The sequence below is a fragment of the Nyctibius grandis genome, chromosome 1 (assembly GCF_013368605.1).
Source record: "Nyctibius grandis isolate bNycGra1 chromosome 1, bNycGra1.pri, whole genome shotgun sequence".
NCBI classification, from domain to species: domain Eukaryota; kingdom Metazoa; phylum Chordata; class Aves; order Nyctibiiformes; family Nyctibiidae; genus Nyctibius; species Nyctibius grandis.
Window position 1 is genome coordinate 51891233 of NC_090658.1, and position 25814 is coordinate 51917046.

At 39.3% G+C, this 25814-nt stretch overlaps 1 protein-coding gene across 7 annotated transcripts in view; it reads right to left on the bottom strand.

Annotated features, from left to right (window-relative positions):
• The window catches only part of QKI (QKI, KH domain containing RNA binding), a 178889-nt gene that overhangs the window by 58916 nt on the left and 94159 nt on the right, over positions 1-25814 (bottom strand). For 4 of the 7 annotated variants that reach the window (XM_068413777.1, XM_068413759.1, XM_068413796.1 and 1 more), the window contains exon 4: positions 659-802. In XM_068413777.1, coding sequence (XP_068269878.1) covers positions 659-802 — 144 coding nt within the window. Of the gene's footprint in view, positions 1-658; positions 803-23857; positions 23909-25814 lie in introns of all 7 variants that reach the window. The other 3 variants (XM_068413769.1, XM_068413741.1, XM_068413751.1) reach the window with 1 other exon arrangement.

Here is a 25814-nt window from a genome sequence, read left to right on the forward strand (position 1 = left end):
ACCTTGCTTTGAGTAAGAATACAGAGCAGATCTAAGAGAAGGGCTCTTACAGGGTAAATTCTGGTCCCTGCAAAAGCCCTTAAGTCATCTGGCTGGGCAGAAGGCAGTTTATATTATCAGGAAATGAGAAAGATAACCCATTTTCCAGTTCCATTATGTTTATTTTTCCCCAGTATATTGACAGCAAAGTTTTTTGATACTGTGTTCCTGAAGGGTTTTGTTCTTTTTGGAAGGTGTTTAATGTGATGATCTAAAAAAACATGTCTCCTTTTCTTAAAGTATCAGAATCACCTCAAAGCGAAACATAAAAGCATGTCATATTTCCCCAGCCTTAAAGTGAACCATCCTTCTACTGAAAGAAGGTGAGAAAGTTAGTGTTTGTAACAGTTCAGCATTGCCTTCTAATGCTGATATGAATTTCCTGCATCTATATCTAAAACAGGCAAAAAAAAAGTCTCTTAAAAATGTTATTCTGTTCTGAGGAATAATTCGATCCAGGATGAGATGTTTTAAACATCACTAGAGTATTACAAAATAATATCTAAACTTCATTTTAAGACACCGCTCTGCAGGCTTACTCTTACTGCTGCAGAATTAATTGTATTTCAGAAGTAACTTCTGGAAATGGAAATCAAAAGACTTGCATACAAATACTTACTGCAGGTATCAGTAACTTTTTTACTTCTTCAACAGCCCTCTTCAGTTTTATTTCTGCTCTGTTCTGAGCATCCTCCACAGTGATAAGTACATGTAAATCTTCATTCAGGTGTTCCCAGTTGGGCTTGCCTCGGTTCTGTTCTTCCTAAAAACATTAAAACATGGAAGCTATGAAGCACTGTTACATTCTGTATAAAACAATCACATAAACACTCAATTCTGTGAATAGTACAAACTATTTTCAGCAAGATGGGAAAAGACTTCTTCATACTGTGGAGACTGTTTTGTTTTGCATGGTTTCTTAACAAGAACTTAGGCTTCAATGTACCTTTTCGGGTATTTTGTTTGTGTTTTGGAACCTCATACATCTTTGGTTTTTTAGACTCTGAAACAGATGCGATTTCTTAGAGTACCTTTCCCAACCGAACAAAGGAACAAGAAGTACTACAAATACAGTATCGCTTTCAATATTCTTTGGAGCCTTTCACGCATTAAACAGATAAAACATACCAGCGGTTAAGCAACCTAATATTTTCAAGAAAAGTGAAAAAGATACCATACACAGAAACTCCATCTGAATCACTGCAAGGACAAGAGAGTGATTCTTCAGTGTTAAAAATTGCTTTTAAATAGTCATGAAGAAAGGGTTCAAGAATCAAACATTACAAAAGGAATAGAGAAATTGTAGTTTTCAAGGCAGAGCTACATGCACTGGATGAAGGGCAGAGAGGAGGAGATGACAAGGCTTTAATACTGAGGTCACAGAAGAGCATGTAACAAGATGGTCACCATTATACAGGTACTCTGTTACATCGATGGCATTAATAATCCCAAAGATAAATCTTAGTTATGTTTTCAGAAAGGAACGGCATACTAATCAAAACATTTAAATGTAAACATTTTTAAACAACAGATACCAGTAAATTTAAATAACACATTCAAGTATCCAGTCTTTCAAAAAATTGACTTGATGATCTTAACAGTGCTTTCCAACCAAATGATTCTATGATAAGATAATGAACACAACATAGAAGAGACTTTCCACTCCATTTTTAATAAACAGTGAATAAAGGTAGCTAAATTTCCCAGAAACATAATTTAAAATTGACAATATTCAAAATGTAATAAAAAGAGTAAAGGGGGTGGGTGTGTGTGTCAAAACTTTGGTAAGTGAGAAAGCTTTATTATAACTTTTCACAGAATCACAGAATCAACCAGGTTGGAAGAGACATCAGGGATCATCGAGTCCAACCGTTGCCCTGACACCACCCTGTCAACTAGACCATGGCACTAAGTGCCATGTCCAGTCTTTTCTTAAACACATCCAGAGATGGTGACTCCACCACCTCCCTGGGCAGCCCATTCCAATGTCTAATAACCCTTTCTGAAAAGAAATTCTTCCTAATGTCCAACCTGAACCTCCCCTGGTGAAGCTTGAGGCTCTGTCCTCTTGTCCTATCGCTAGTTGCCTGGGAGAAGAGGCCGACTCCCACTTCACTACAACCTCCCTTCAGGTAGTTGTAGACAGCAATAAGGTCACCTCGGAGCCTCCTCTTCTCCAGGCTAAACAACCCCAGCTCCCTCAGCCGTTCCTCATAGGTCAGACCCTCCAGACCCTTCACCAGCTTGGTCGCCCTCCTCTGGACTCGCTCCAACACCTCAACATCTTTCTTGAAGTGCGGGGCCCAGAACTGGACACAGCATTCAGGGTGCGGCCTCACCAGTGCCGAGTACAGAGGGACGATCATTTCCCTAGACCGGCTGGCTACACTATTCCTAATAGAGGCCAGGATGCCATTGGCCTTCTTGGCCACCTGGGCACACTACTGCCTCATGTTTAGCCGGCTGTCGATCAGCACCCCCAGGTCTCTTTCCACCGGGCCGCTTTCTAACCACTCTTCCCCCTGCATGGGGTTGTTGTGGCCAAAGTGTAAGACCCGGCACTTGTTCTTGTTGAACCTCATGCGGTTGGTCTCGGCCCATCTATCTAACCTGTCCAGATCCCTCTGTAGGGCCTTCCTACCCTCCAGCAGATCAACACTGCCACCCAGCTTGGTGTCATCTGCAAATTTGCTGAGGGTGCACTCAATCCCTATGTCTAGACCATCTATAAAGATATTGAACAGCACTGGCCCCAGAACTGAGCCCTGGGGAACACCGCTAGTGACCAGCCACCAGTTGGACTTTGCCCCGTTCACCACCACTCTCTGGGCTCGGCCATCCTGCCAGTTTTTAACCCATTGAAGAGTCCACCCATCCAAGCCCTGGGCAGCCAGTTTGTCTAGGAGGATGCTGTGGGAGACAGTGTTGAATGCCTTACTGAAGTCTAGATAGACTACATCCACAGCCCTGCCCTCATCTACTAAGCGGGTCACTTGGTCATAGAAGGAGATCAGGTTGGTCGAGCAGGACCTGCCTTTCATGAATCCATGTTGGCTGGCCCCGATTGTCCTGCATGTGCCGTGTAATGGCACTCAGGATGATCTGTTCCATCACCTTGCCTGGCACCGAGGTCAGGCTGACAGGCCTATAGTTCCGTGGATCATCCTTCTGGCCCTTCTTATAGATGGGCGTTACATTTGCTAATTTCCCATCAGCTGGAACTTCTCCAGTTAACCAGGACTGCCAGTAGATAATAGAGAGTGGTTTGGCAAGTTCATTTGCCAGTTCCTTCATTTCTCTGGGGTGAATCTCATCCAGGCCCATAGCCTTGTTGGTGTCCAACTGGCATGAATTTTGAATCTAAATAAAGGCCCACATAAACAAAAAACAGTTATTTAAAACCCTGGACATAATAAAGACAAACATTTGTGGCCCAAGCACAATTCACATTTTAAAACAATTAAAGCAAGCCAAGTTAATTGCAAATGTGTCTTTTCCCCCAGATTTCCTTAGAATTCTTCCAGGAAATCAGACATGCAGAGAAAATGTTTGAAGATTTAACACCAACAAAAACTTGCAGTACTTTATATTCATATTTACCAGAGGGAACACTGTTCCTTAGAATGGTCTATCTTTAAATAAGCAGCTTTAGGTCTGAAATGTTTTGTGGGATAGACAGGGATAAAAAATGAGTTAAAAAACCGGAATCATGAGAGATGAATGGAAAATTTATGTAGAAGAATCAGTACTTTGAAGGAAATTTCTTTTCACTATTCTTCATGTAACGTGCACATACGCACTACTCCATACTGTCAGCTATAGTGATTTTTTTTAAAAGTTATCTTAGCCAACTTTCTAAACAATTGTCCTGGTTTGGCCTAAACCAGGCCGATTTTCCTTTCAGTGATTTTTACTTTCAGCTAAGTCTCCTCTAAGTAACTGCACTTTCTGAAACTAACTGCATGTTTGCAGACAGTGTCTGCTTCCAGGACTGATAACGCTCGAAGTTTGTAGTTATCGCTGAGGTACCGGTAGGGATGTTGTGCAGTAAGACTCTTGCTGTACTTATTCTTAGAGAAACCAAGGTCACTGCTGAATTCCTCACTGCTTACAAGTGAAGAGCTGAAGGGGGGTCGCAGCTGCAGCGGGGAGCAGACAGGGCAGGTGACCCAAAATTGACCAACGAGGGTATTCCATCCCACACACGTCATTCTCGGTATAAAGGGGGGGGATCACGAGGGTCTCGCTCTCTTTCTGCTATGGCCGGTGTCCAAGGAGGACTCCGTCTGTTTTCCTGCTGCCCCCGATCCCGATCCGTGCATCCCTGAATCCAGCTCTCGACCGTCGCTAGGCCCAGCCTGGGCCTTCCCGGAGCCTGCCCTGCAGTGCCGGTGGTGACGTGGCTGACTTCAGGGGAGCTCAATCTTGGTTTTGTATATATATATTTGTATATATTTGATTATTTCTATTATTATACTCTTTTTCATTATTATAGTTTATTAAAACTGTTTTAACTTTCCAACCCGGAAGTCTCTCTCCCTTTTCCCTTTCCCTTTCCCTTTGGGGGGAGGCGGGGGGAATAACAGAGGGCATCTGCCACAGGTTTAATAGCTGGCCCAGCTTTAAAACCGTGACAACCATGCTGGTTGTGAATATATCTGTGAACTTCAGAAGCTGAAAAAAGAAAGAGAAAAATAACCCTCATTTATAAAACAGAACCTGACGCAAAAATGCAGCAGTTACAACATGCTCACTGCTGTAATTTAATCTTTGAAAGAACTATCTACCACAAGGTATTTGCAGCTCATTTCACTCAATCATGATCAAAACTCCCCTATTTCTATTTTAACAATTCAATTAATTGTTTTTTTTTTCTTTTTTAATCCAACGCAGGAGTTGTTACCTTTTAAGATGGTGACAGGTTATATTAATATGAGGTAGTACAAAGTATTACGTTACAGGTATGATGAATGAGAGAAGATTCCTAAACCAGCAGAGGGCAGAGCAAGAAACGTGCAGCTACCTCTTCTTGCACTGACTGGTGGTGAGCTGACAATGCTGGAATGGGAAAGGTACTGGCTACTACCACGAGATGCATGATAAACTGCAGGACTATAGTAGCACGGGGGGGGGGGGGCGGGGAAGGGACAAACGACAAGGAAAGGTGTGGGCAAACATATAGGCCGTACTGTACTGCATTGATTTCTTTAATAATGAAAATAATATGGTATGAAGTCTCAAAAACTTGGAAGATTTGAAGGAGTTACCACCTGTCAGCAACGAAAAATAAAATGTACATTGTTATAGTGGATGTATGCCTGATTTGTAACTTTTAGAATACAGAAAAATACTTTGTGATATAAAACAAAGTAGTATGCCTCTCTGTTATTCGGTATTTAAATATTTCAGATTAACGTAATCTCAACTATTGGTGCTGTACTTCAAATTATTCTGTTGCAGCATGAGGATTTTTTTTTTTTAAAAAAAGAGCTGCACATAGGAGAATACACAGATGATACTGTAGATTTTTTTTCCACACCCCTTAATTTACTTTTAGGTGGAACACAATGTGTGTGAGGTCAATAATCACACGTATTATCAATGTCAGACCTCAGAGCACAATCAATCATACAAATGCTTATTGGCAAGATAACTGAACTAGTATATGACTAGTTCTACATATGCTCTTCTATGGTATGTTAATAGAAGTCCTGTTGTTATTGAGAGTACTATTTCTTAAGTCAAACGGCAAGACTGAAAGAAAGGTTAAGAAGAACAAAAGTCCACACAATATGTTTTGAAAAAACAATTAGTAAAAAAAATAAGAGAATAGAGTTTGGACAGGACTTCCACAGAATCACAGAATGTTAGGGATTGGAAGGGACCTCGAAAGATCATCTAGTCCAATCCCCCTGCCAGAGCAGGATTGCCTAGACCATGTCACACAGGAATGCGTCCAGGCGGGTTTTGAATGTCTCCAGAGAAGGAGACTCCACAAGCTCTCTGGGCAGCCTGTTCCAGTGTTCGGTCACCCTCACCATAAAGAAGTTTTTCCTCATATTTATGTGGAACCTCCTGTGTTCCAGCTTGCACCCGTTGCCCCTTGTCCTGTCAAGGGATGTCACTGAGAAGAGCCTGGCTCCATCCTCATGGCACTTGCCCTTTACATATTTATAAACATTAATGAGGTCACCCCTCAGTCTCCTCTTCTCTAAGCTAAAGAGACCCAGCTCCCTCAGCCTCTCCTCATAAGGGAGATGTTCCACTCCCCTAATCATCTTCGTGGCTCTGTGCTGGACTCTCTCTAGCAGTTCCCTGTCCTTCTTGAACTGAGGGGCCCAGAACTGGACACAATATTCCAGATGCGGCCTCACCAGGGCAGAGTAGAGGGGGAGGAGAACCTCTCTTGACCTGCTAACCACACCCCTTCTAATACACCCCAGGATGCCATTGGCCTTCTTGGCCACAAGGGCACATTGCTGGCTCATGGTCATCCTGCTGTCCACTAGGACCCCCAGGTCCCTTTCCCCTACGCTGCTCTCCAACAGCTCTGCCCCCAATTTGTACTGGTACATGGGGTTGTTCTTGCCCAGATGCAGGACTCTACACTTGCCCTTGTTATATTTCATTAAATTTCTCCCCGCCCAACTCTCCAGCCTCTCCAGCGCTCTCTGAATGGCTGCGCAGCCTTCCGCTGTGTCAGCCACTCCTCCCAGTTTGGTCTCATCAGCGAACTTGCTGACAGTGCACTCTATTCCCTCATTCAAGTCATTAATGAATATATTGAATAGTACTGGTCCCAGTACCGACCCTTGAGGGACTCCGCTAGACACAGACCTCCAACTGGACTCAGTCCCATTGACCACCACTCTCTGGCTTCTTTCCTTCAGCCAGTTAACAATCCACCTCACTACCCGATCATCCAGACCACACTTCCTCAGTTTAGCTGCGAGGATGCTGTGGGAGACCGTGTCAAACGCTTTACTGAAATCGAGATAGACCACATCCACAGCTTTACCATCATCTATCCACCGGGTTACGTCCTCATAAAAGGCTATCAAGTTGGTTAAGCATGACTTCCCGTTGGTGAAGCCATGCTGAGTGCCCCTAATGATCCCCCTATCCTTGATGTGCCTAGAGACAGCACCAAGAACAAGTTGCTCCATCACCTTTCCGGGGATGGAGGTGAGGCTGACCGGTCTATAGTTACCCGGGTCCTCCTTCTTGCCCTTTTTGAAGACTGGAGTGACATTCGCTTTCCTCCAGTCCTCAGGCACCTCTCCCGTTGCCCACGACTTAGCAAAGATGATGGAGAGTGGCCTAGCAATGACTTCCGCCAGCTCCCTCAGCACCCGCGGGTGCATCCCATCAGGGCCCATGGATTTATGGACGTCCAGATTGCTTAATTGGTCCCTGACCCAGCCCTCATCTACCAAGACAGATTCCTCCTCTATCCTGACTTCTTCTGGGGCCTCAGGGGTCCGGGGCTCCTCAGGACAGCCTCCAGCAGTATAGACAGAGGCAAAGAAGGCATTCAGTAACTCCGCCTTCTTTGTATCCTCTGTCTCCAGGGCCCCCACCTCATTCATCAGTGGGCCTACATTGCCTCTAGTGTTGGCTTTACCTGCAATGTATTTGAAGAAGCCCTTTCTGTTGTCCTTCACCTCTCTTGCAAGGTTTAATTCCAAGGAGGCCTTAGCTTTCCTAGTTGCCTCCCTACATCCTCTGACAACAGACTTATATTCCTCCCAAGTGGCCAGCCCCTCCTTCCATGATCTGTACACCCTCTTCTTCCACTTGAGTTTGCCCAGCAGTTCCCTGTTTAACCATGCAGGTCTCCTGGTACCCTTCCTTGACTTCCTACCTGTTGGGATGCTCTGACCTTGAGCTCGGAAGAAGCAGTCCTTGAATGCTAACCAACTATCTTGGGCCCCCTTACCTTCTAGTACCCTGTCCCATGGGATTTCCCCTAGCAATTGCTTGAAAAGGCCAAAGTTGGCCCTCCTGAAGTCCAGGGTTGTGATTCTGCTAGCTATTCTGTTCCTGCCACATGAGATCCTGAACTCTACCATCTCATGGTCACTACAACCAAGGCTACCCTCAACCTTCACCGCTTCAACCAGAACCTCCTTGTTAGTGAGGATAAGATCCAGCAGCGCTCCTCTCCTAGTTGGCTCATCCACCATTTGCATCAGAAAGTTATCATCAACGCACTGGAGGAACCTCCTGGACTGAGGATGGCTGGCTGAGCAGGCCTCCCAGAAAATATCAGGGTAGTTGAAATCCCCCATGACAACCAGGCCCTGTAATTGAGAGACTGCTCTCAGCTGCCTGTAGAAGGCCTCATCACCCTCCTCATCCTGATCCAGTGGCCTGTAATAGACACCCACAACAGTATCACTCCTGCCAGCCTGCCCATTAATTCGCACCCACAAACTCTCAACTCGCTCCTGATCCGCCCCTGGACAGAACTCAATACATTCTAGCTGCTCACTCACATAAAGAGCAACTCCACCACCTCTCCTTAGTGGCCTGTCCAATTTCCAATTTCTTCTGTTCTACCTCAACGCACTGGGGCTTTGAATTCCTCCACTGCTTCCATTCTGTCCCACGAGGTTGCTTTCTTAGTGGGTTAACAGTTTCTTTTCTGTTGCCTGTGCGTATAGATTCATTATCCTCAGGGTACCTATACACAATAACGAACTTGAAGAAACTGCTCAATATTTATCTGGCTATTAAGGTCAACGGAAAAAAAAAATCTTGCTACAGCTCCTTGATATCTAGTTGCTCAAAAATAACAGAAAAAGTAACATAATTACAGATTTTTTTTGATTTTTTTTTTTCCCCCTAATTATTTTTTATTTTCTTGGGGAGGGATTTAGGAGGGAGCCAAGAAGCAGGCAGAGGATGCAACTGACTTGCATCTATGCAGCCAAGCTTTAATATTAGAAAAGTTGTCCCATGAGGAGAAATACTTAAGTCCAACTCCCTGTTGATTTGTGTCCTGTGTTTTCCATACACCTCACCCAACCACAGTAATTCCAAGTCAAGCTCTCATATCTCCTGCAGACCAGTCCTTTAAGGCCATTTCTATTTATATGTTCATATGCTATCCCAAAGCTTCCTTCTTAATACCTTGGCTACTGATTTAACAAGAAAGAGACAGCAGCTTACTAGCTTTCTCTAAGCTATGCAAAGCAGATGACTGAAAACTCAGTACATCCCTTCCCTCGCTGAGAGGTATTAAGTTAGGCCTCCCCCCTATCTAGCCAGTAATTTTCAAAAAACTTCAAACCGAAAGAAGTGCTTGTCAAGCTTGACTGAAATTGTTCAAAAGATTCAAATGATGAAAGGGGAAAATATTTTCAGAAAGGTAGCCATCATGAAATATTTTATCAAGAACTTGTTTAAAAACCTCAAACTTTATTTCTCACCACAAAGGCCTAAAGACCTTCACAGTATGGCCACCTGACTAAAAATAAGCTGACGAATTAAAACCCGGTGAAGTAGAATCCAGTCATTTCCAGCTGTCAGAATGCCATCAAAGGAAAAGGAAATAAACACTGAAAAGAAATACTCACCTAGTACCTGTTTACATGCAGGCTGGGATATATTAGTTAGACAATAAAGCATGAATGAATGCAATGTGGTAAGAGTGGAAGGAAGTTTTCCACATGGCATTTTTTTTCAGAAAGCTATGGCCTGTAGTATTAAAAAAGTGCAACTCCCATTCTACGCACTTCTTCCACTCTAACTCATACCATTTCCAGTAATGTTGGTCACTACAAAATACAAACACAGCTCAACACCAACAATAGGGGCCTTTTAAAGAAATAAAGGCACTGGCTCAAGGAAATGCTGAGAACGAACCTTAGAATCCTAACTCCTCTTTAAGTGATAGATTATTAAATTCTGTTTTCACCAACCTATTACAACAAGCTGCCCTCCCTACTGAATGACAAAAAACACAGAAAAGCTAGAGTAAAAAGAAGAATGTTTTCATATAATGTCAAACTGAATGCTAAAATTAAAAGTTATCAGAATAGCTTTAGTCCTTTAAACTGTACAAAGGTTTAATTTGAGTACACTCTAAGAACTTTAATTAAAATTATCCTAAGATATAAGAAACAGTATTATCACTCATAGCTACATCTCACAGCCAAATGGAGGAGGTAAGATGTGGACAGAAGAAATTCAGTTATTTAGTAAAATTACCACAATATATTTTGTCTAATAAACTGTGCTACAGGTACATTACAATTGACAGTAGTTCTAAGTGAATGTTTCTTTTCCATATTGAAAACATTCACACATATATATCAAAGTTTTAAAGATAATTGGAAGAGCAGTTTAAAAAAAGCTATGTGAATTTTAAAAAAGTTAACATGTTGATTTAAAGCAATTTTGAAACAAAAGTTATATTTAAAAAGTGATAAATCAAAGGTCACTGTAAGGAAATTCTAGTCCTGCTCTAGTTTTAGTATTTTTAAATAAGAGTTGATATGTATTGTAGCCATGCAACAATGTCAGGTCTCAATTAATGAGTCCAAGAGAAACATTACTCAACCATTCAATACAGATTACACTTTACTTAACAACCTTTTATCAACACAGTTGAACTGGTAAAACCAAGTCAGAAGAATCTAAGAATGCTCTTTTCCCTAAACTAAGTCATTACTCCCAACCTTTCATGGGCCACAAGAGTTGTCCAATGTAACCTTTGTTCTCATAACTGTTCTTTCTGCCAACCTGAGGTACAGAATTTTAGTATTTCTAAGTTTTTGGCATTTCTGCTGCAGAGAAAGTTGAGAACAAACATCTGGAAGACAGAGGATGTCTGTAACCTATGGTGCAAGGAATAAACCCCTTAGAAGTCTCGGATATACAAATAACTCCACATCAGCTGACACATATTTATGAGAGCTCTAGCCCTCATGAAACAAGTCACTTGAATTGTCTCTTACTGTTGTCTTATTGTATCCTTTTTGTGACCAATCTATTTCAAAAAGTTCACTCCCCCCTTACCAGGCAGTCCTTATTCCTCCACAGGGACTGGTCCCAGCACCACACCAGGCCAATGTGCCAATGCAGCAAAACCACACCCCCTCTTCCCCCCCACGATTTTCTGGTGGACAAGTGAATTGAATAAGACCACACGGGACTACTGAGTGCCAACACAAGGCCAGTGCTATAATTGGGAAAGGGAGAACATGAGGAACCATATTTTAACACAGAACTGCCATTTAAAGACTGGCTCACCATATCTCATGAAACTATCCTCAGTGAAATCTAATTATGCATGTGCCAGGGACAGAACACAGTTATCTTTATTATCTGACATGAAGCAACTTGTTCATCTAGGGTTCATCTAGATATTAAATGCTAGTATGTAGAAATAATTGCAAATACAAACATGGAGTTTTCTCCTTCCATTTTTGCCAATGAATCTAAGTCTTGACAGGGCTGACCGGTGAAAAACAAACAAAAATAAATCCCTGAAAAATAACCCACCACCCCATAACCTATATTCACAAGTGTATTCACATTATATACTCATGACATTAATATTTCAATAGAAGTTGTTACTTTAGAAGAGGCCTGCAAACAAGTAAGTGCTTAGGTAAGTAGCAAAAATAGAGGTTTTTATCAGATGAAACTCCAAGCCAGCCCTGCAGAAAACAAGATAAAAATGATGCACTAATTACAGTATCTGTTTGAACAACAGAAGTAATTTTATAACATGAAGCATCAGAACACACTGATTGTCCTAACCCCTGCTGATAAACTGCTTTAATTGTGCAGTTACAGTCAGGCAAATTAACATAGGCTGGTTTTGCTCCTACTGAGCTTCTAATGGTAGCTGTTCACAATAAGAAAGCTGATGAAAAATAATGTAACAAAAGAAATGCTGAAGGTGTAGCACCTGGTCAGGGAGAACACTGTAGCTTACTTCACATTTAGAATTTTTGATCGAACTTTTCTCCTATACAAGCAACAGATCAATTGCTTAAATTAATAGTCACGTACTTACTGTTTGGGATGCCGAACAAGTTAGTATTATTTAGTGTGCCTTTAATGATCCATTACTGTTGTATAAGCCCCCTTCAAGACAATTCTGGATTAAGAAGTGGGTGTCTTCCAGCTCACACTAACTAGCTGGTAGCTGTCAAACATTGTCAAAGGACATTATCTAAAAAATCTTTTAAGAACTAGTCTGAAAAAATCCGATGGCATGAAACAACCTAAATGTTTAAATGCACTGAAGAGGATTCAGTTCTCTGTCTCAGAGCCTTAACACAGACTTTGTGCTCAGCGAACTTCGGAACTTGGGCGGTGCTTGGTTTGACCTGCCCTGCAGTCAAAATGGTTCCCACATGCACGAAACACCACAGTGGATCTTTCTAAAGCTGTGACTTCTTCTAAAGCTGTGGCTCCACAGTACAACTGAGCTGATCCAATACTCAGGGTCTGCTGACAAAAGAGGAAGTCCTTGTCACCGCCCAAACCAGGGCACTCACACACCCCCTGCTCTGCACCACCAAAGCTGGATGGTAAACTGCTCCCGAGAGCAGGGCCAGCAGGAACTCTCCATCGCAAAGGGTAAGGCTCTGTGCAACAGGCTACAGCATTGCACCTCTCCAGGATTTTCTTCTTGCGTATTTGTCTCAAGTTGTGCCAGTGTGAAAAGTAAGTGCAATGATTTGCAGAACAAGCTGTATTGTCGTGTGCTCTCAAAACCCAGGAGCCTGTTGAGACCGAGTATTTCACTGTTCAGGGATGAAAGTACAAGTTTTGTATACATCTGTATCATCAGGGAATAACTGAGAATTCAGCACGTGAAATGCATAGCATAAACACAATACCTGGATATATTTGTTAGAGATTAATGCAATTATTAATACTCATACGTAAAGTTACCACGAATTGTCGAACTTTACCTAGTCAGAGGAACAATGATGTTCATTTCTCTGACTTTAGACTACAGGTAAGAGTTTTAACATTTTAACTTTACCAGTATTCCTGAAGTAGTAAACTTCATATGGAGACAGAGTTACACTGATATCCAAGTCTAAGTTTATTCCCCTACAGAAAAGGGAATAAGTGGTAAAAGGCATTTCACAATACTATGATTATTTTCCCACACTGACCACTGTTAATGCAATAATATCTGTAAACAAATATCAAATTCCCTCGAAAGAAAATGAAATACCCATAAAACATGAATGCAATAGTCTCCTTGATTCAGGGTTATCTTGAGATGGCTTTTTGAAGGGAAGTACCTCCATATTCTGAATCTCAAGGTACAAAAGACATTTTTAAATGAAGGCTCAGATCAACAAAACCTGATCTGTGACAACAGACACATTCCTCAGAGCATTCTCTACCCAGGAAATACAGACAGTAAGTGTATTTCAACTCATGACTCAAGTCCACTCATTAGCAGTCACTAATGAAATTAGCTTCAAAATAATGTGCAATTGTTCTAACATCACTTCTGCATAAACCTATCAAAGTCTATGAGCATTATTAATCAGTACAAAGCTGATTCTACTATTCAGCTTCAGATAAAGGCTGACAAAAATAAGTATTCTTTCATCTACCTTAGTATCAAGCAGCACCTATATACCATGCACTTTTATACACACAGGTATTAAATTACTCAGTTTACAGAGTCTTAACATACTTTGAAGTTTTATTGTACTGATCATTAACAAGATGTTAAAACCAAAACATAACATATATCCAGAATAGATCAGGGTTTATGAACGAGTTATTCCCCTCCATGACCTAAAAAGGTATTTCTTAAAGTAGGATCAACATGTCAGTAACATCATATTTTACTATATAATACTATTAAATTTACTCTTTTAAGTACATAAAGATTCTTCTGTATATCTCAGTTTTTATCAAAGCAGTATTCTAGTTGTATTATGTTTTAATTTACTATTATATTTCTCCTCAAGAGGAAGACTAGTACACCAAGGTTACTAGCCTTGCTAACACACGCTTCTCTATTCCACTGGAAAACATGCTGAAAGGCAAAATAATCTTAATAAAACTGAAAGTCTGGTGCCTGTTTTTCATCTGGGATTCTCAAACTAAGAGAGCTGAAAGTGTTGACATCCAAAAGGACCCAATATAATATACTTTCCAAAACTAACTCAAGGCATGGCAACTTCAAGAAAGTTGCTTTAAGAAAGAAGTTGCAAGTCCAAGAAAATGCAATGTAACAGTCCAGCGGTTGCTACATTGGTCCAGGAAATGACAATCAAGATCCTAGTACCACCTTAGCCAAAAACGCATCAGTATCACCACGCTGATATTACAGGAGTGCCCTACCATCAGGCCAAAGAAGGGCAGAACAAGGCAGAACAAGGCACTTCCCACTTCACCCTTTAGGAAGATCAGATCACTGCTCAGGAGGGGAGGAAAAAAAAATATGCAAAAAGTGCTGGAGGCATCTCTAGCCCAATGATAAAGGACATCACCAGGAGATGGGATCCTGTTCTTTTACTTAGGACTAGAGGCTTTTTTACAGTTGTGAGTGACTGGGTAAAATGTATAAACAGCACTTTGAGAACCTCTACTTCCAATTTCAAGGTGAGCCCCTTAGTTTTTCCTTTTTCCATTCATATGGAACTTTTACTTTCATCTGTCCAATGAACAAAAAAGATGGAAAGCATCATCAGAGCCTACGGTTTAATCAATTGGGAACTTAAGGGAAATACCTGAGCTGCGGTTTCACATTTCTGAATACTTACTCTATTGTTCAAAGAAAAGTGCTACCACTACTCCTCAGCTGTATTTAAGGGAAAAACATGTCCGTTCATTGGTTTCTCAAACTTCTTGTCTATACAGTATAGTAATCCACAGTATTTCTTTCGAGATTTTTTTTTTAATAGTTTAAGGGAAAGAAAAAAAAACAAACAGGAAAAAAACAACCCCAAAACACTGTTCTCAACTGCAATTTGGACCACCATTTACAGCGTACTGAATTTTGAACATTGCAATCAATGTTGTATTAGTCACTAGCACCTGTAAAAGTAGAAAACATAAAACAAATGATATTTTTATATTCAATGGAGAACATGATCAGCTCTTAGGCTGGTAGTATAATTTTACGCTTTTTGAAACACTTTCTTTCCTCTTTTGAAGTACTATCATGTACCTTTCATCAACAGTAACTGCCACAGATAATTGTGGCATCTGTCTTTACTGAATTTCAACCATTTTTATTTCTCTAATCCATGTTTTATTTCCTCTCTGCCTTGCTTAGATTTGATTGCTGCTTTGCACAGCAAACCTGGTCAACGCATGAACACTCCCCTCAATAATTTGAGCTCAGTGTTAAATTGATCCATTTCTCAGTTAAGCTCGTCCTCAAACACCTGTGCTCCAGCTCTTCTATGACAGCTCCACGTATACGCAATGTTGAACAAACCATAAGCATCAAGAAATAACAAAATAAAACCACACTTTTCTTCAGGTTTTATTCCTGCTTAATATAATCATGAATTTCAGCAGTTTTCACTCATTTATATTAAAAATCTAAGAAACAGACAAGGCTACATTAACTCATACATAATTTGTTAAATTCCGTTTTTTATCATTAAGAAAAATGATCAATTATTTTTTAATTTTTTTTTTTAATTTCAGACTGAATTTACAGTACTGTTAAAGAAAAGGAGGAAAAAGAAAGACAAAGAGAAAAAATGTAATAGCTAAGTGACCTTTTGGAGCTATCAGAATAGAGCTGCTTACACCCTGCATTTTAATGCCAACATATCCACACTTCCACTTTCCTAATCTCAATTTGCCTATCACTTCCAGAGTCCAGTGACTCAGCCTCTGCTTGAAAATCCAACCATTTTGCTTTTAGTGTTTCCTCAAGGATGAGGCCCATATATGCCTCATACATATATATGAAAAATACAAGATGTATCGATAGAGATTTCTCTGCACAAATCTCGGTGAAGGTCTTAAGGGAGCATATGGTCAAGACAACTTTGTAAAATGACAATATAGTCACACCAACCCTTCACTTTTTTTAGTTACAAAATAATTGTAAGCTTTTAAAAGAGAGAACTACTCCTCCCCATTTTCTCACGCTGTTAACATTTACATTAATACATTATTACTAACCTCCTTAACATCTTTTCAGAAACTGCTTAACACTTAGTAAGAAAAGTAAAATTTTACTCGCTCCAAATCTTTGCACAAAAGTATACGAAGGTGTCACTATAGAACATTTTTAACAGAAACTCAGATTGAACATGTTAACATAACCTCCATGTACCAAGAAAATTGAAAAGTACCACCTCTTAACCTGCAATGTAATAGACAAGTTTCAGATACAGTTATAAAACTCCGCACAGAACTGCCAGCAAAATTTAAGAAAATCAAAAGGAAAACTGTTCCCTATTTCTCCCTGCCAAAAAACAACTGAAGTAAAAGAGAACAAGTTTATAGCTTTTATTCTTTGTATGCACAAAAAAGTTAAGTGACCTCTGCTCAAGAATATGAACAGTTACCACTGTTTCTTTAAAATCAGATGACTTATAATGTAAAATAAAATTATTTTTATAGTAATACATTGTTAGCTTTATTTCAGGACATTGTGATCTTTATGTTTTTACTATTTGTCAAAGCAACAAAAATAAGAGACTCATAACTCAAACCAAACATACCTAGATAGTAGTTAAGCTTCTAATAACCTCCCAAGCCATAAAGAAACTGTTCTTGCCCAGTGAAGTTTCAAAAAATTAAAAGAGAGAAAACAAACATTCATCACCTCTGTCCTTTTATTAGATTGGTTGAGGGGCAGGTTGGGGAGGGGAAAGGATAGAGAAAGGGGGGTAACTTTAAACTTTAATACTTTAACCAGTGACACACTGCCAACAGTACTTTACTGCTGGGCTACAAAAATGCAGCAAAGTGCAGGGAAGAGGCTGTGCACAGAAAAGCAAAGCTGGTTTTAGTGCCAGGGCCAGGCTGACACTGTTGCAATGCCAGAGTTTTAGCTCAAAACCTGTATCTTACACTGCTTGGGAATGGCCCTTTCTGTTCTAGATAAATGTGTAAGTTAACTATAACTGTGAGTTTTGACAAGAACATGCTCAGTCAGACTGCAAAAAACAGAGGTGAGAAGGGAGTAACCGATGTTACAACAGATCTCATGCATAAGCTGAAGTGCTTTGTGGGGTCCTGACCTTAATGAAAAATAGGGTATCAGCACTGATACAGTTACACCTAATGTTTTTCTTATTTCCCCTTTCTTATGTCAATCCTTGGGATGAACTGCCTTGAAGATTTCCTCAAAGATGCATAATGAAGAGCAGGTGTCTGAATGACTCCTGCTTCCTGTAGGTCTGCAGGGACAGCAAGAAGATTCAAGTGCCTAGGCAGCTAAATGCTATCCTGAATAATTAGATTCAAATCACCTCTTAAGCCAACAAGAAAACATGTGCTAAACAGAAACCAAACTTTTTCATAAGTGGTTGCTTAAATGATTATTGCCAGCTTTAGACACAATATCTGTGCTTATAATTAGAACACTGATCTTACATAATCACCTCAGAGAAAGAAACTCTCCCAAATCACAAGTCAGAACTACTCTGAGTTTTCTTCTATAGAAGGGTTTCTTCTGTAGACTTCAGTTCAACAGAGGTGAAATGGTAGCTGCTCACTCCCACCGAAACAAGCAGCTCCATTCCTTTCTCCTTCCTCTCTGCCTGTAGAGTCCTTCCCTCTTCTTTGCACTAGCAACAGCTCTCACTGGGCCCTTCTAGAGCAGTTTAACAGGGCAGCAAACTACTGCTGTCAGATTAGGTTTTGCCTGTTTAGCAAGCTGAACTGGCCCAGTGACACATGCCACAAGTAGCAGAGTGAGCATAAAGGAGGGCGCAGGCATCTCCCTCTGTAGGAAGCTGCCAACTGTCAGTCACACCTTCAGCAGGCTGCACCCCTGACGCACCAAACCACTCACGACAGGGGGTGAGGATCAGGGAGCACCATGCTCTGACTTGCAACTCTGTGGACACATTGGGCACTTATAAGTGCCACTTATGTCAATTGTAATTTTACTATAATACATAAATTGGTATTTAAAAGTTAACTATGCTGAAAACTCAGTTTCCACTCACCTCAAGTTAGGTGTGCAAAGCAATCAACATTTTCCACTTCAAATGTTACATCTCAGTTGCTTACCCGAGAAATGAACATACTATGTCCCATTTATTTAAATAAGGGTGTGGTAAAGAAAAAAACCTAGTCACTTACACCATAGCGATTAACTCCAAGGAAAAGTTCATTTATACAAAAAGGTCATAACTAGCAACCTTAATTCTAGCATCTTCTAATTTGAATTTGCAATCTTAACACTCTTCTTAAAAATGTGTAATGTCACAGGAGACATCAACTGGGTTTCAGTTGCCCTGTTTCCCTGCTCATCATACAGCAGCACTAATACTGCCCTATTACATAAGGCTTTAAAAAAAAAAACCAAAAACAAAACCAAACCATTTGTAATTGCTTAGGAGTGCTTTCCACTAACGAATTATATAATTAATATGTCACTTGGTTATGTGCTCTCTCTCATTTCTTTACACAGTGATTTCTCCCACAGTACTAAGTTCGGCAATTGTCAGATTTACAGAACCATTAGAAGGATGACTTGCATTTTGGATTAGAGATTAGTGAGACCAGAAATGATGCTCAAAGTTAATTCTGCAGCCAGCAGCAGGCCTCAAGAAACTATGACAGAAGGGCTTTATCTTAGTGACCAGGTACTGTTAAGCAGATGACTGCCCACGGTTCTTACCCCACTGCTTAGATGGTGGCTTGCTCTGCTCTAAATAGCAGCCCCCTCTACTGTCTGTGGGTTTTTTGGAGAAGATAAACAGTCATATTCATTGACTAATGTAGCAAACTCATTTTCCACAGAATACTGTTGTTAAAGACACATTATGCTACAGGTAAATATATTGTGTTGTCCAGACAGGATAAGAGATTCTTTACCAGTTGGAAACAACTGAAAAGCTAAATTTCAGGGTCACTCTAATCCATATACTAACTGATTTGCTCCATAGCTAGAAAGATTCACCAGTTAATTGCAAGGTTTTTATTCAGGTTGAGCCCCCATTCACACAGTTTTTCTGAGGTTTTGTTTTCTGGTTTTTGCTTCTTTATTTTTTGTTTGTTTTGAAAAATGGGCTATGTGAGCTTTGTGCTGTCTGCTTTGGATTCATACTATGGCAACGTTTCTAAGCAGTGCATAAATATAGTGTAGCATGTTGTTATCCATGATTTATTCAACTGTTTCCTCAACAGTGACCTACAATCAGTAGTACAGTACCGAGTGAAACAAAGAATATAGCATTTCAATAGCATTTTATACAGCATTACTGCTAAGACTCTTAGATTTTAATGCATTTGATAACAGCGGTCTAGACTTATATTTTATCTCCTTTCTCTTACTTTTTTGCTAAGCTATTAAATCAGCAAGTTTATTCTAAAACTATAATAATGTAATCTTATGGCAATTACACAAGCATATATTTATATAACTTTGATTTTTAATCATTTTACTCCCTCCTCCTGAAATAGTTCTGTTCTTTCCGCATATACTCAGTTGCAACAATTACAACACAAATTTATTTGTAAACAAATAACCCAGACAACAGTTCAAGACAAACGGAAAGTAACAGGCAAGACACTAATGCAAATTAAATAAAATTAACTTCTACTTTAAAAACAAAAGAAAATTTTGTTACAGAGAATACAGAAAACTCCCCAAATTTGTCACTGAGTATAGAATTGACAATAAATATTAGCTAATGAACTGAAGTTTAGTCCCTGGAAGAATTCAGAACTACTGCATCAAATGATCTCAGGACACAAACTTTGCATTATTTATGACTGAAACCTTGCACACAGTCTGTAATTATATTGGTTTATTGCAGCAGTTCCCTCAAATCCTTGCTACAATTATATTGTATTTGACACACCCAAGTTACCACCTAGATAATTCAAAGTGTGACCACTGTTCCAACCTTCTTTAGGATCAATTTCACACAACTCTATTGATTATAACAACTGCAGAATGAGAGGTATCCAGCATGTGGCATGTGTTCTCAAGGCTAGATTAAAATGTAGTAATAGTCATGACAGTTAAAGACTGTACAGATAAATGCCAGCTTCGCACTGACATCGCTCTTAAGAACACCACTGATAATATATTAGGGAAGCCTTTCCTACAGTACAGAGATGATGGATATTCAGGATCAGTATCCCCCTTTACCCCCTCAGGTGACATCAATCCTGTGATTAACAAAAAAAAGAAAAAAACCAGTAAGCCAGTGGGTAGTTCTCTTCAGCAGTACTACTTTAATGATTCATAGGAATTAGAACATTGCAACCCATCAGTACTCTGGTGGCTTTCACAGAGAGGTCTCTGGTCCTTCACTGAATCTGTCCTTAAGGTGAAGGTTCGGAATTCTTTATTTGCTTTCTACACTTAATGAGCTGAAAACCACAACTTTTCAGTTCATTTAAAATACTATACACTACCATCAGTTCTTTATATAGTATGTGCAACACATTTAAAATAAAAAACTTGTGAAAATATTTAATAGGAAAAAGTAATTTTAAGTTCAAGTATTGAAATAACATTTCTGTAAAGGAGTAATTATGAAAAATATTTCTGACCACTTTTTAAACTTGAAAATAAAGTGTAATAAAACCCTTTTTCATTACATAAACAAAAGAAAAAGTGAAAGCTATTCATAATTTTAATTAAAAGTCAAATATCACAATGTTTACATTGCATACATGTATACTGGTCTTAGGAGAGAATGTCTAGAAATGCATCCTTCAGGATCACATTCAATTAGCAGTCCTACAACTGCTGTTTAGAAGACAGCATCATCCTTCCAAAAAGACACCCAGTTTCACATGAACTTTTTGAATCCCACAAATTTTGGTAAAGTGTACAAAAACATTCAAAGGAATGTAATTTTTTAAAAATCTCATTAAATAGTCAATCTGCTGACATTTTCATTTGCAAGATTTGCAAACTGAAGAAAAACTACAATTAACCAAATTATCACAGCTCCACTGCAAGTCACTGTAATGTGAAAAATTAAGAGTTATTTAATTATTCAAAGTTTCAAGTTCTGCTTTTTCAACACAGTGCTCAAAGAGAAGGACGGGTAGATCTAGCCATTTCCCTCGGCTAACCAAATATATTAATGAAGAGAGAAATATCATGTATAAATACTGGACAGATTAAAAGAACCAAAGAGAATGTCATTACAGCATGAAGCCACAGAAGCAAAGTAAATCCTTGATGGGTTAACCAAGTCTGGAGACATTCAAAGTGAGTAATTTTTAATAGATTCCAGTACATTATCAGAAACTTGCAAAAAGTTATTAAAAAAATTAACTGCTTCTACTCTTCATAAGACAAGTTCCAAACTTGTTCTGTTAAAGTGTCCATCATATACTGTTTTAGACTGCATGCTTACCTGCCCACACAAAAATGAAACCAAAGTTTTCGAGTTTAAATTAATATACTTCTGAATAACAGAAGTGGAAGTAAGACGGTAAGGCTGGGGAGGAAAGGTCATTATGTGCATGCCTTTCTCACGTTCCCCAATGGTTTCATCCATCTTAGAAAATAAGGCAGCATTGTGCATGAATTGAGGACAAAAATAATTAAACGCTCTGCTCACATCCTAGAGAGAGAGCGCTAGGGGAAAGGTAGCTTCCTTCATTCTAAATGTTTCCTACACTTCAGGAAAGCACAAGCATAATGCCTTTGTTCAAAATGCATTTCCAACAGACGACAAAGATTTACTGCCAGTCGACAGGTGCTGGCCTTCCACTTCCTGACTTGGCCACTTTCTTTTTCCTCTCTTCTCCCTTCTCAAACTGGCACAGGTATTAATTTGGGTCAATACAGCTTACACACTAGCAGAATTTTTTATCCCACTGAACTGTACTCTCACATTAGCTGACCAAAACCCAGCTTCTTTCCTGTCCCCATTGTAACCCTCTAACATGGAGTAGCGCATTTCCCCCCACCTCCCAAAAGAGAAGTTCAGCAAAACTGTCTCAACTACATATAATCCTGAATTGTTATGAAACGATGCAAATTGTCTCTTTTTACTGATGAAAAGGAAGAGGAAGGTCCAAAAAAAATAACCAGTTTCCTAACTGAATAGGTTTGAAGAACATTCTTTACAAAACAACCGAAAAAACGTGGTTAGAATTAACAGCATCAGCACTCTACTTGTCATTAAGGTTCTCCATGTTACAATTGTAGGCTGCCAACAAACTTAAAACATCTCTAAGTATTCACTACTACATTTTTAATCTTTGCACTGTATTATGACTTAAGAATTCATCTAGATGTGCCACAAACGAACTTCACTACTTTCAAACAGGAAAAAGATGCCAAAACCACTGAAAAATTCCAGCCCTTCCCCAAAACCAGCTCATATTTAAAAAAAATAAAACCCAAGTGCACAGTTTCACAAGTTTGCTTCACAGTTCTCAGTTAGCACCCATCTGTGCTAACCATTCTGTGATTCTGTGTGATCTAGTATCATTCACAGTCAGAAAATTCTGGTCCGTTTCAAATGTCTGCGTCTTTAAATAAGAAAATTAAACACGGCAAAATTTCATTAGTGGTGGAGAGAACAGGTATTTCAAGCCTGTATGTTCCATATTTTGTCTCTAAAAAACAAGCTGGGGACCCTGCATTTATTATCTGAAGATGTAAAAAGCATCATCTCCACAGCATACCGAGAAGCCACAGTCACCCAGCTCAACGAATTCAAGAAAATTACTGCACTTTGACTAAAGCCTGTAGTCCCACAACAGTTTAAGTTATTCTAAATCAGCGCTGCTAGTCCCACCCTGACATGCTAAAGTACTTGCAATCCAGTTCACAGTGCTCAAAAGCAACAGAAAGCTTCCAGCTTTAGTTTTCAGCTGGCTTAGCACTGAAGCAGGTCATCATAGTCATTTAAATCACTAGTAACTGCCACAAGGAAGGGAGAGAGTATGCCTAACCAGGGCTGTGTGAGTCGTACTGAACAACAAGTGTTGACATAGGACAATTTAAAAGCAGCTCTGGACCACAGCCTGAGATACCTGAAGGAGTCAAATTTCCTGATGAGCAGTAGCACTCAGAGGCTGACTGATTTTTAAAACTTCAACAATACAGATGCAATACAGCTCCTTCCTGTACCTTCAATACAGCCTTCAGAAAAGAGTAAAAAGACTAACTTAAGAACACAAGTGATACCTTCAGGAAAAACTCAACATGAGCTCTCAGAAATGCCCCCAGCATAGAAATAATTACAGGTTTAGACCCAGTACATAAGAGGTCGTTGAATTGCCCTTAGTGAGAATGCTGAAGAGTTGATTTGAACACCAGCAGTTGGAGGTAGCAAATATTAGCCACTTTTTTTTAAGAAAAGAAAATCACTACGATGAACCACCCAACACAATTTACATTTTGAAGACAGGTTCGAAAGAAAAAACTTCAAAAACTACTATCACAAAAATCTCACTAATATTAAACTTGTATATTTTTACACCAATTACATATTGCAACTGCGTGTAACTGATGTGAAGCCTGTCAATAATCAGTAAAAGCTTAAATATATTTTTCCTCACATCAAGCACACAAAGCAAATTCACCATTTAGGGAAGGGGGGGTGAGATTCTTTTTCAACTAGAGTCTCCTCAAATTATAGGTGATTTGCAAAAACTTACTGGAATGTTTACAAGAAGTAAAACATTTACTTGCCTCTACCTCCAAAACTGCTGGATCATGGCTGTCTCTGCTCTTAAAGGAGACCTGAAAAGGAAAAAAATATTGGGCTTGTGCCCTATTTTGCTTCTTTAAGATGTTTAAGAGAGGTGTGAAGACTTGGAATTAGGGTTTTTATTTTATCCTTTGATGGACACAATTTATTCCTTCTTGTTTACACTTGAGATTGAAATACCAAGAAGCAATAATGTAAGACAACTTAGTTAAGTGAAAACAATGCAAGAATCAACAGAAGGTAAATCACAGGAGAAAGAACAAACCTCAGTTTTCTTCCCCTCACCCCCACCTCCTTCAAGTTCTCCTTCATTTGAGTGACGAATAACACAAAATCCCTTTCCAGAGTTAAGTATTCCTGCACTATCACTACTGGTGATTTGCACATAGTTTTATGAATTAACATTATACATGCCAAAAAAACCCCACAGTTAGAAATTTGATTGAGGTTGTATTTTAAAATTTTAATATAAAAAGTAATTGGGGAAAAAAAAGCTCAAGTCCTTTTCAGGGCCTTTTTACATTTTGAAATATCAAAATAACTAGAAAAACAATTTTTAGAAGTTCTTTGCAAATGAGAAAGTGAAAAAAACATGAGCTGGCTAGTTATAAAAGAGAGACAAACATGACTTTCTCTTCCATACAGTTTGTATGTATGCTATAGTGATGCAGTTATCAGAGCATAAAAGATGCTGCAGCAATGTTTTTTCTAAAAAATAGTGCATTTCATCTGACAGCATGAAGCTAATTTTAAAAATAATAAAATTAAAAAGTCAAATTCATACCAGATGCAAATGAGCAAAGAGGATAGTTTATTTTAACTAATACCCATTACTGCTGGCAACCATAACAGCTCATTAATTTTAAGGGAGATAGGATGGTCCTATGCAAACCATTCAAAAAATAGTTTAAAGCCCCTTCTCTATTCCTTCCACCCACACTTCGACTATGTAATTACTATCTATGAAAGAGGAAAGTCCAATTGTTTTGGTAAATAGGGAAGTTAAAAATGTTGCTTATGAAAAACATGCCATCATAAAGAAAAACAAAAGTAGGATTCCTAAAAATAAGAAAAATAACCACAGTACATTAAAGTACATACTTAAACACTATTATGAGAAGTTACGTTGTCTTTAAATTATATATCACAGATAAACAACGCTCAACCAGTACAGGGTTGTAGTCAACGTTTTAAGTCAGTCAAATCAGTGAACTGGCTGAAGTTCCTCATCATTACACGCATGGAACGGTATCTTGCCAAAATGCTAAATCAGCATTAGACAGCCTCAACACCTTTCTCTGACAAGAGTATTTTATGTACTCAGATAGGATCACCTGGTGACACAAGGTACAGTTTAATAAGTATTTCGTTCAGGGATAGCACTGGCTTAAGCAACTTACTCAGATAATGTGAATTCTGCAGAAGAGAAGACCAAAGACCTGGGCATCTTTACCCTAGGTCTATTCCTCAGCTGAGCTCTCTGTGCATTACCAACAATTATAATGTTACTTCTCCAGTTGCAACAAGCAGCAGGCACTGATTCAAACAGTACTGGCACTGAATTAAATGCTCCAGTGGTATAATTCGAAGGTGGGTTGTTTTGGTTTTTGTAGTTTTGGGTTGGGGGCGGTGTGTGTTGGTTTTTTTTTGGGGGGGCGGGGATGTTTAATGTGTTTTTTTTTTTCCTTCCACAGATGAACTACAAGCAGAGAATGGAATTTAAAAAAAAGGAAAATTTTCATCTTTCTTTAAAATATTGAAAATAAAGTATTAGAAAGTAAGTCAAAAATTAAGAAAATCAAGTTTAGTTCAGAAGAGTAACTTAGAGGTCTACAAAGCATAAGATTCCAGGATCATACACAAGATTCTTGTTTCAACGCTATGAAGAAAAAATTCATAGAATTATACTTTCTCCTTTCTGTTGAACAAGAATCCTTT